This window comes from Notolepis coatsorum (genome assembly GCF_963971535.1).
Source record: "Notolepis coatsorum genome assembly, chromosome: 12".
Taxonomy (NCBI): Eukaryota; Metazoa; Chordata; class Actinopteri; order Aulopiformes; family Paralepididae; genus Notolepis; species Notolepis coatsorum.
The window spans coordinates 37,658,051-37,670,171 of record NC_140176.1 but is presented as its reverse complement, the minus strand read 5'-3'; the positions used below and the strand labels follow the sequence as shown (position 1 = coordinate 37,670,171).

Sequence of the window (12,121 nt, the reverse complement as noted above, 5' to 3'; positions counted from 1 at the left end):
AGAGTAAAGTAGTGTAGAGTAGAGTAGAGCAGAGCAGAGTAGAGAGTAAAGTAGAGTAGAGTAGAGTAGAGTAGAGTAGAGTAGAGTAGAGTAGAGTAGAGTAGAGTAGAGTAGAGTAGAGCAGAATAGAACAGAGCAGAGCAGAGTACAGTAGAGTAGAGTTGAATATATAGAATAGGAACGATATCACCTCAGTTGAAACACACAATATAAATCAAAACTATGCAGCACAGAACAAGCACACAGTCGGGCACCGGAAGACACAAAGGCGAGAGTGATATGAATTATGAATTGCAGTTCAAAAAGGTCATGAATTTTGAACGATTTCAGGCCATATGGCATTATGTGGTATTGTGGAGATGGTGACAGATAGGCTGGTATCTTCAGTGGCTTAGAACAGACTATGAAATAGGCCTAATGTACCTACGGTCAAGGCGAGGAATACACCTCAAGGAAAGTGAAAATGGAGCGTGTAAGATTCAAGATTCAAGATTCAAGAGTTTTATTTGTGTAAGAAGAGTTTTGTTTATGTGTAAGAATACAATATATTGTTACATATTAACCCTTTCACTACCACACTACCAAAGGGTTAACCCTTTCACGGCGACAACACAGAATGTTAACCCTTTCACTGCCACGTGACAAAGGGTTAACCCTTTCACAACCACACTACAGAAGGTTAACCCTTTCACGGGGGTTAACCTTCTGTAGTGTGGTAGTGAAATGGTTAAATAAATGCTACATGAAAGGAGTGCTTGTGAGGATGTCTTACCTTTCCACAGTGCCGTGTCCTGGGGTATTCTCTGACCCTGGACGAGAGGACGTGTTCAGGCACATCCTGATCATTGAACCATGAATCACGTGACTACAGTAGCATCTCTCTCTGGTCAGCGCTGCAAACTGGTACCTTCAAACGCCAAACGAATATAAAAACATCAGGGCCGTCTTCGACTGAATAAATTCGTAGTCGTAGAATTTGTCGACCGATCGATTTGTTGATTTTGTTGACAAATCTGTTCAATTTGAGTCACCCGTGTGCAATAATGCAGAAGGGCCTCTTTTAATCTAGTGCTCACCAGAGACGTGTTTATCATTTTCCAGGAAATAACAGCATAATAACTTGGTAAATGGTTAAATGTTATACCCAGTTTAACCACCTGTACATTGTATATTGCTGTTGCACTTTACTGCTACATTTGCACTGTGGTTGGGTGCCAAACTTCTTTTCGTTGTACTTGTATGATGACAATACATTTTAATTTAATCTAATCTAATCTAACAATAGAACAGAACAGAAGAGAGGGATGGAGAGAGGGAGAGAGAGAGAGAGAGAGAGAGAGAGAGAGAGAGAGAGAGAGAGAGAGAGAGAGAGAGAGAGCACATTAGTCTTACCTAATCACCCTGGTGATTCAAGAGGGAGAGAGAGAAAAAACGACAGAGGGGGAGATAACTATTTATATCTTACTGTCTTGTGACACATGCTATGTGCAAAACAACGGTTGCTCACTGTGTGCTATATGAGAAATGTATCAACAAAACTGTAATAATTACTGGATCTTCTAAACAAATCACAGTGGAGCAGCAATATTGTGCTTCTCCAATGTTGTATACCACTGTACGGAAATTAGGCCTTTTCTTTTCGAAAGTGGTTACCAATGGTTACAGGAAGCCATGTTGGAAGAAAAGAAACACAAACAGGCCTCCATCCTGAGTAACTCTCTTCAAAGGGACCGGCTAAATTGATTGATTGATTGATTGATTGATTGATTGATTGATTGATTGATTGATTGATTGATTGATTAATTGATTGATTGATTGAAAACTTTGCAGATTGCAGAATGGGTACAATACAGTACGGCTCAATACACATTAATTAACGTTTAATTCCTCCAATCCAAAACAAATACTAACTCACTCTAATCCAGCAGTACTGGAGTCCACCAGCACAGGTGGAAAGAGTCTTCTTTTTTAATCACAATATATATTTGACTGTAAGAGTATGTTTGACATTTTGAACCCAAATACCTACTGAGCTAGTGTTAAATGTACTCTTATAGAGTCAAATAGACTGATTTAAAATTATTGTAACTGTTTTTTAATGTTCCCAATGTTTCAGTTATTTCAATAACAAGCGATATATTTGTGCATCCTAACCTAGAAACCAAGATCCGGTAATATAGTCAAATTCAATGCCATTGTTTCTCCGAGCATCCAATCAATATATCTGATTCCACATCGTCTCTGCAGAGAGAAATTATGAACTCCTAATGTTCTCCTAGAGAAATGATGAACTCCTAATGTTCTCCTATGAACTCCTAATGTTCTCCTAGAGAAATGATGAACTCCTAATGTTCTCCTATGAACTCCTAATGTTCTCCTAGAGAAATTATGAACTCCTAATGTTCTCCTATATGAACTCCTAATGTTCTCCTAGAGAAATGATGAACTCCTAATGTTCTCCTATGAACTCCTAATGTTCTCCTAGAGAAATGATGAACTCCTAATGTTCTCCTATGAACTCCTAATGTTCTCCTAGAGAAATTATGAACTCCTAATGTTCTCCTATATGAACTCCTAATGTTCTCCTAGAGAAATTATGAACTCCTAATGTTCTCTTATGAACTCCTAATGTTCTCCATAGAGAAATTATGAACTCCTAATGTTCTCGTAAAGAGAAATGATGAAATCCTATTATAATGTTCTCCTATAGAGAAAAGTGATGAAATCCTATGTTCAACTACAAGAAATTGTGAAATTCTAATATTTTCCTGGGGGGAAATGCTAGATTGAGGATCGCCTTGACTCATTTCCTATAGACTGGTTTTCACAGACAGCCATCACCTATAGTGTTTGGTCAGTAACATGGGTCTCTCAGTCCCTCCACTCTGCAGTGAACACAAAATACCTTTTCTGGTATCCTTTCCCACTTTATCCAATTCGGAGAGAGAACTCTATAGTTTTACTTATTTGAAGACATTTTGCCAAGCCACATTTGCTGGGAGATTATTTTACTTGATTCAAGCACATTTGTTTTTATTTCTAATTTTTGCAGTGTGGAGTTCTCTCTCCTGATTGGATAAAGTGGGAACAGGATACCAGATAATGTACTTTCTGTTTACTGCAGAGCAGGACGGACTGAGAGACCCATGTTACTGACCAGACTATCTATTCCAGTGATGACTGTCGAATGTGGCTATTATTTTTAACATGTAGACCACTTATTTTAACAAACTATTACATAACCTTTAACTCATGTAATAGTCTATAGACGTTTGTTTGTCTCTACAATCCCCAGCAATTGATATAAACTCGACCCCCATTTGAAAATACTTGGTCTCGGAACCCCTATCTAAAAAGATTGTTGTTGTTTGATATGATTTAGTAGATCATTCTGTCGCTGAAATTTGAAGTGTAGAAAGTGAAATATTATAAAGTGACATTATATATCATAATCCCTGGTTGAGAACCACTGGTCTGCTGAACGCGGGAGAATCCGGCCAGTGATTATTTCATGGTTTCCTCTCTCACCCCTCATCCTGACAGATTTGAGAACAGGTTGCCGGGTCGGGGTCACTGACGCCGGGGACCTCGGAGAGAACTGCCGGCCCAGCGGCGCTTGGATCGAGGCACCCCATGAACCAAGGCGAGCCCTCGTGACCTGCAGGAGAATTGCAAATTGACAGCTATTTTCATTTATTGGAGCTTCTGTCCTTTCGATCTTTATCTCAGGTGACATCATTCTTCTCGACAGCCGACAAGACAAAATACAGGTAAAAAAAATAACAACAACAAAATAAATGTATAAATAAATAAACACATAAATCACGAAATACCTTTCCCTGAAGATTTCTCGACGATTTCGCCGAAAAGAACGGCGAGGATAACGTGAAATAATTCAGCAAAATACATTAGTTATAGTTACTGGCTGCGACGGAGGACTCCGCATTAGTGATGTGAGATGCTTTGATTCGGAGAGAGGAAGTGGGCACGTCTTCACACGCCGCCAACAACAACAGCGAGTATACAAGCTGCACCAGCCAGGTGACATGAAAGAGCCACTGTATGCAGGTGGGTCTGTGACCCGAGACCCAGAGGGTGTGAGCCGGGAGATCTTCAAAAGGTCAGGCGGAAGTGAACCTTATAGAAACTATAAACGCTGACACGTCTCTCTCTCTCTCTCTCTCTCTCTCTCTCTCTCTCTCTCTCTCTCTCTCTCTCTCTCTCTCTCTCTCTCTCGCTCTGTTTCTTTCACACACACACACACACACACACACACACTCTCTCTTCCTCACTTTCCATATCTCTCTCTTTTTGTCTTCACTCTCGCTCTCTCTTCACATCTCAAACGCTTACATGTCTCTCTTTCTCTCTCTCCTCTTGATATATTCCCGTCTCTTCCCCTCTCTCTCTCTCTCGCTCTGTATCTCTCTCACTCACACACAGACACAGTCACACACACACACACACACACACACTCTCTCTCTCTCTCTCTCTCTCTCTCTCTCTCTCTCTCTCTCTCTCTCTCTCTCTCTCTCTCTCTCTCTTTCTCACTTTCCATATCTCTCTCTTTTTGTCTCGCTCTCTCTTATCTCTATATATAAACGTCGACATGTCTCTCTCTCTCTCTCATATTGTGCCACACGTTGCCTGCATTTATAATACTATTTATAATAACCATTATGAAAGGGCATGGCTGATACCAAATATTATACTATATTATATACTACTATATTATATTATAATATTAAACGAATGGCGCAACCGCTATTTTGAATGGCCTGCAGGGAAACTGCCGCCTCTTTGAAACAGCGAGGTCACGGTGTCACCTGTAACCTGCAGCGCAGCTGAACAGGAGCTGCATCCAACTGAGACCAATGTGATTTAGAATCAGTTTCAGTGGAGAATTTGAGTGTTTCAGGCGCCTTTGCGACCGGGGGAAGCACCGACGCAGGTACACCTTTCGGACGGAGCCTGACACGTTATTGTTATGGGATATGTCTAGTTTTGAAAACAGACGTCCTTCTCTTATAGAGTGAGTGAGACCTATAGGAAATAATTCCACCTGTGTCGGAGCGCATGTCATGTCGGTTGACAGTACGTGTCAATGAGCGGCACAGCGGGGGGGGGGGGGGGGGATACACATGTTTTATGGAACGTGCTTTTATCTCGTTCTCATCGTTTCAACCTCTTGATTTACCTCAAGGTTCTCAGTGTCAAAGCACGCAGAGCTTTATATGAGCAGCCGTTATATGCGTGTTATTGCCTGAAACGCTTCCATTGGGTGCACTTATCACTTCACCATTTGCATAATATGCAGCGCAAATGCTGACGGTGACAACAGATCAGCGCACTCTCTCTCCACCTCTATCTATATATCCTTTTTTATCGTTTTTTCTTTCTCCCTCCCTCTCCCTGTCTCCATAATCCCTCTGTCTTCCCCCCCCCTCTCTCTCTCTCTCTCTCTCTCTCTCTCTCTCTCTCTCTCTCTCTCTCTCTCTCTCTCTCTCTCTCTATCTCTCGCTCTCTCATATCCCTGTCTCTCTCTCTGTCTCTATAGCTCTCTCTCACACACACACGCTATCTGCAAAAGCCCAGGGTTGATCAACAAAAACATTGAAATTCGTTTAATAAACTCGTTTAAATTTAATTAAAATGCTTATGGTCAAAACTTCGGGAACATCGACAGGCATAAAAAAATAATTATGAAACCATACCAACGGAGTCAAATTGAAAGCATGCGGGGCTGACCATTGTCGTATGTGCTGATCTCGATGTGCCATTCTAAGTGACTGTCATTGTTTATTATTTTTATGAATAGACCGAGCAACTTGTGCATTCGCGCCGTTGTATATAAAAAATATTTTTTTTATACAGTATATATAATTTTTTTCTAATTTATTTGTGGTGATGAGGTAATGGGTATAGACAATATACGCTATAGACGTTTCTTTTTATCAGAACTTAAGCCCATGACAGTTGCATCTTGTATCTCATCTTGCATCTTGTATCTTGCAGTTTCATCTTGCACCTGTGTATTCTTACTTTTGACTTACTTTTGACTATACCTAAATGTTTATTGCGATCTGTGGTGCTGAATTTCCCTCGGGATTAATAAAGTACTTCTATTCTATCTTCCTCTTCGTGGTTCAACCTATAGGCTATAAGGAGCAGGCCTCCTGCTGGGATGGGTCTGTAGTACTGGTAATTATTTTTGCAAAGAATAATAATAAGGATGCAAACATCGTATTATAGTCAGGCCTGGGCTACTGTGTATTTGATGCGTATAGACTAGAGGCTATACATCTCGTCGCCTATAGCTGTGGTTTTCAGTGACATGAGCGCCACTGAGCGCAGTGCCAATCGTCCAATGGCAATCCTCAAAGCAGCCTTGGAGTTGGCTTTGACATTGGACGATTGGCACTGCGCTCAGTGGCCCCCAAGTCACTGAAAACCCCAGCTATAGGGTCTAGTCCTAGTAATCGTGTTTATTAGCTACGTATTCAATCCCCTATTCACTATGCCTTTATAATAGGGAACATATCGGTATATGTGCAACCTGAATCACGAATAAACACGGAAATAAGTATATATATTTTACCTGTTCACGTGTGCCACTAAGGCCATGGTGGAGGGAGGAAGGGGGGGGGGCGTAGTAGTAGGCTAGCCTATCTCCACCGTTCCACCTTAAGAAAATTCTTCCGGTTTTCCAGACATCCCCTTTAAGAGCGACTGTCCACTCTTCTCTGTGACCAGGAGGAGGCGCTGTCAGATTGTGCCATCTATTCCTATCGGTTGACTGTGCCAATGAGAGGCGCCGCACTGCAGGGGGAATCAAATATATTTTGCCAATCCATTTTTTTATGGAATGTACATGTATCTCGTTCTCGCTGTTTCGGCTCTTATTTTTACCTCGAATTCCAGCAGGTCTACTGTCAAAGCAGAGCTTATTATATGAGCATTGAAGGCCCATTACGGCCTATACCAATTGTAAAAAAAATATTTAGATTAAGTAGCCTACTTAATTCGTTAATCGTTGGCGTCGCTTTAGGCGAAAAATCGAGATTATACAACAAGCAAATGGTTTATCTAACGAAACCGCGAGAATGGATTCGCCAGCTCTACATTACGGCGGAGTAAAAAAGCAGGCATTATGCAGAGATTCGGCTGCAACACAGTCGAGCACCAGAGCCCCTCTCCGTGCCTGCGGTGGGGACGTTATGTAAGCAGCTATAGTCTGCAGTCCAAATGAGCAACACTTCCGCCGACCAGAATACCTTATTCGAGTTGGTGACTTTATGAAAATATGACTTTATCTCGACATTTTGTCACGCTATGGCTATGTGTTTGCAGGACAACGTTTTTTCCCCTCATATTTGTATATCCAGATCTAATTTTATTGCCTATATTTATGTCTTTCTATACTATTTCTATTACGCCCATACCTGTACCTCCCCAATGCCGCTACGACGCCCGAATTTCCCCAAGGGGATCAATAAAGGAATTATCTTATCTTCTTCATTATACGCTTAGACAAATCCCCTATACAATGAGACCATTTCTTCCATTCACGTTTAGTCTTTAACGTACAGTATGCCTCATGACAACGTGGCATCTAATGTTACAACTTGTATTTGTATTATTTTATTTTATATATTTCGTTACTTTAATAGGCATATTAAAACACCTCTATTACGTGCCGTATAGGTCACACTACTGGAAATATGCCAAACTTCCTCAAACTTAACACAACATATTACAAATGTTCATGCAAACTAATGTCGCATGCACATACACACACGTACACACACCACCACATTTTATAAGATGGTTGGGCAATTTTCCAGTCTATAGGCTACTACTAATAGCGGTTGTATAGACGTGGCTGTCGAGAGTGCAGGCCTACGATTCTAAATGGTAAAGAAAGTATATTCAACTAAAACTCTTATTATTTGTAAATGGTCTGACGTCATATTTGACTATAAGATAGTTTCATTATAAGGCTATAGAATGTAGCCAAGTCGACGACTAATTGGCATGGTCTGGTCTCAGAGTCCAGAGTTGAACGTTTAGACATTTTAGGGGTTATTTGACTGAAACGTTGCAACGACTTCCTGTCCTCGTTAACGTATTTCACTGCCGCACTACCAAACGGTTAACCCTTTCACTGCGACAATACACAGACGGTTAACCCTTTCACTGCCACACAACAGCAGGTTAACCCAATATCACTGCCACACTACAGAAGGTTAACCCTTTACTATATCACGCCGACGGTAGTGTGATAGTAAAGGGTTAACCTTCTGTAGTGTGGCAGTGAAAGGGTTAACGTATTTCCCACTCGTTTAGATCAGGGCTACTATTTGTTCTTAAAAAAAACATTTTTATAGACAGTAATAGTAGCCAATTTTTTAACGGTCAAATAAAAGGTGGAGGCCAATTTCGTTGATATCAGATGAGGTCAGGCTAGGAGCAAACACAAAGTATGGAGAGAGAGAGAGAGAGAGAGAGAGAGAGAGAGAGAGAGAGAGAGAGAGAGAGAGAGAGAGAGAGAGAGAAAGAAGAGCTCGTTGACACATGCACGCGCGCACGCGCGCACACACAAACAAACAAACGTACGCGATTCCAACACAATAGAAAAGAACATAACAGAACGAAAAGAAAATAATTAGTGCGGGCTACGCACTATGACACGATGCTTTGATATAAATAATTTGTAGGTTAATGTGAGGCTGAAAACCTAATGGTGATTGTTAATTACGTAGACATATCCTGATGATGTTTGAGAGGTTTAAAAGGACTATTTGAATGGGAATTTAACTAAATCACTCACTCTGTGTATGTCTGTATCACAACAATAAACTTTTTTTCACACAAAAAAGGTACTTTTTGAGAAATTTAGCTTAGGGTATGGATTAATATGACAAGTCCTGTTTTCTCTCTCTCTCTCCCAATCTCACTGTTGTGAGTGTGTGTGTGCGTGTGTGTGTGTGTGTGTGTGTGTGTGTGTGTGTGTGTGTGTGTGTGTGTGTGTGTGTGTGTGTGTGCGTGCGTGTGTGTGTGTGTGTTATTTATTCACACGAGGAAAATTATACTGTATAAGGCTCTATTCGATTCTGTTTTTGTCTGCCAAATAGTCAAATACAGGTACACAAAGTTGTTATGCCATGGCCACTGCGTTAACTGTACACAAACTATTACATATATCATTATGTATTTCACGAAACGTGTGTAGCTTTGAACAAATCAACGAAAATGGAGATTGAATAGGTTACACGGATTTCTATATAAAATCGATTGCATTTTTTCAATCTAAACACCTAACATATTCTCAAGAGAAGCCTGTTATTTGTGTGTAAGAGCCCTAATACAGCTATAGGTTATATGCAGTTCAAATAAACTAAATTACACATTTCATGCAGAACTGTGTTCATGTAACGTGCAGGATACGCTGCATATGCTTTCAGGACATAATAGGCCCAAAGCCTTAAAACGTCCATATTTAAAAGCTATTTGACAGCGGCCTTCTGACTCCGTCTTCCCCGGGTTTTTTCTGTGGGTGCGGCTCGGATTACACTCCAAACAAGCCTCAATCAGACGAAGCTATTAACGCAGATCTACCATAACATGTGATCTTATCAAAACCGGAACACCGGGAGGGGGGTCACTGGTGGATGGCGACGGGCGCTTCATTCATAACTGCCGGTTGATTTTGTGGAGCGTAAATGAGGTGGGTGTTGAATAACCGTTCCTGGCCAATGGAATTAGGCCTGGTCTTGCCGTATAAGGGCTTGATACAATGAAGCTGGAAACCCCTTGCTTTTCTCTTTTGTTCCATACGATGAATACCCAATCTAAAGACGTGGGCCAAGAAATGTGCATGGCTGAAACTTTAGCTGGCAAAGGCCCAGACGGCCAAGCGTCCTATTGTGTTACATGCAAGTTTAACACGACTTGGGTGGACGAAGGAGACTATTTAAAACCTGCTTATGAGTCGCGACACATCACGTCTCGAGCTTTATATAGGCTATAGGCAAACAATGGGCCTATCTGTTTTCCGCCTTGAGTCTGACGCTTGACATATAGGCTGAAATAGGTGTGGCTCAGTAACTGCTTCGGTTTATGTTATGCTGTTCTTTGAGAGTTTTAAGACTCTGTCACATGGGAGCCCCGGTCAATAGATTCATGCTTTTATGTATCACTGTAAATATGAATACAACTCTGTACATACATCTAAGTCTAATTAGCACTATTACTCAGTACTAATATTTATATTGTATATCCAGTTTAATCACCTGTACATTGTATTTTACTGTTACATTTGTATGGTTGGATGCCAAACTTATTTTCGTTGTACTGTACTTGTGCTATGTATGACAATACATTTTAATCTATCTAATCAGTTGAGCTCAATTCGTTTTAATAGAGCGGGCGAGGAACGGCGTATAGCAGCTATACGTATTGCTCTCTCTCTCTCTCTCTCTCTCTCTCTCTCTCTCTCTCTCTCTCTCTCTCTCTCTCTCTCTCTCTCTCTCTCACGATTTTCTTTGTTTTTCCATGGCATGTATGCAGCGACCACTACCCCTGAGCCTGGTTCCGTGGTATGAGGGGTCAAAGGTTACCGCTGGACTGGATTGTTCGTAAATCCCCGTAGGGTGCAGCAAGCGGGTGCGCGTGCCCGCGCGCCCGCAGCCGTTCTACAAACAATGTGGTTTATCAATAATGCTCTCTTGTGACCTGTCAATTCACAGTGACAAATGGAGTTTGACCGGCCAACCATTTTCTGTTGAGGAACATTTTCATTTTATTATATACAACAACCTATCGCCTGTCAACCTATAACGAGCCTTTTATTGTGCTATCTTTAGGACGTCATTACCGAACCCTCGTCGCGGGACTCACGCGCACTTTACTTGCCATATTCTGCCCGATGCTATACAAACTTAGGCAGCCAGTAAGTATTGCTGAGTATTATTTACTTTCATTAAGGTATTGTATAATGGATATCTTTTAACGTTTTTATTTTCAGATTGATAACTGTAGTCGTCATTGTAAGTAAGGCCTATTCTAGAGGAACCGACTTTTTCTCTTTTAGAAAACAAAACTTCAATGAAAAAGTCTTAAGGCATGCCATTGCTAAAATCCCAGCATTCTTCAAAAGCTTTTAACGTGTGTGTGTGTGTGTGTGTGTGTGTGTGTGTGTGTGTGTGTGTGTGTGTGTGTGTGTGTGTGTGTGTGTGTGTGTGTGTGTGTGTGTGTGTGCGTGCGTGCGTGTGTGTGTGTGTGTGTGTGCGTGTGTGTGTGTTTTGGGGGGGGGGGGGGGGGTATATTGAGAAAGTGTTCCCTATCTATGCGCCACCAAACCTCTGAGGTCAGCCAAATCTACTGCGACTGGACCCTCTTTCTAGAGCCTACGTGAGAAAATCCAATAACATGATGTTTTCACATCTTTAGTTTAAATTAATAAATAAACAGGCCTTTTTTCTGTCGCATTCGCCGCTGTTCGGCGCTCACATGCTTTTGTAAGAGAATATGTTCACGTTATTATAGTCTATACACGCCTAAGGACTGTTCAATCATTCGTGTAATGGGATTACGGAAGTAAGACGTGAGCAAGAGGAATTTAAAACGTCAATTTTTTTATATCTGAAATATGGGTCATAAGTCAATCGTTTTCAACAAGCTAGGCTTTTTTACATTGCAGGTCATTTCGATTTTGCATGTGGCTAATTATACTGCTTGGGTCCCAGCCTCTAATCCAGAAACACCAAAAACTGACACATAATTAGGGACTTGTATATTGGCTATACAATGATGACTGTAGCGTGTGGTGTGAATTTTTTATTGCATATCACAGCATAGGTTTGTGAACGTTTACATATTAAATGGCCAAAACTTGGTCACGCGGGGTCACTAATTAAATAGTCTCCTTGTGTTTTGACTGATAGCATGAGCTGCATGAGGAAGCTAGATTATACGTTCATACTGAGTGACCTAATGTTTAAAATTATATTGCTGCTTCAGACACTTATCATGAAATCAATTATGACGTCACGGACATTAAACTGTTTAGGATGCAAATTAACCATTAAACATGATGAATAATTCACCATCTTCCCTATAG

At 41.0% G+C, this 12,121-nt stretch overlaps 1 protein-coding gene across 1 annotated transcript in view; it reads right to left on the bottom strand.

Moving 5' to 3' along the window:
- Positions 1 to 837, bottom strand: part of LOC311237829 (uncharacterized protein) — a gene marked incomplete at its 5' end in the record, with an annotated part of 8,025 nt that extends 7,188 nt beyond the window's left edge. Inside the window, one exon of the mRNA XM_084325806.1 lies at positions 773 to 837. Within this exon, the coding sequence (XP_084181932.1) occupies positions 773 to 837 (65 nt within the window). The remainder of the gene's footprint in view (positions 1 to 772) is intronic.
- Between the last annotated feature and the right edge of the window lie 11,284 nt (positions 838 to 12,121).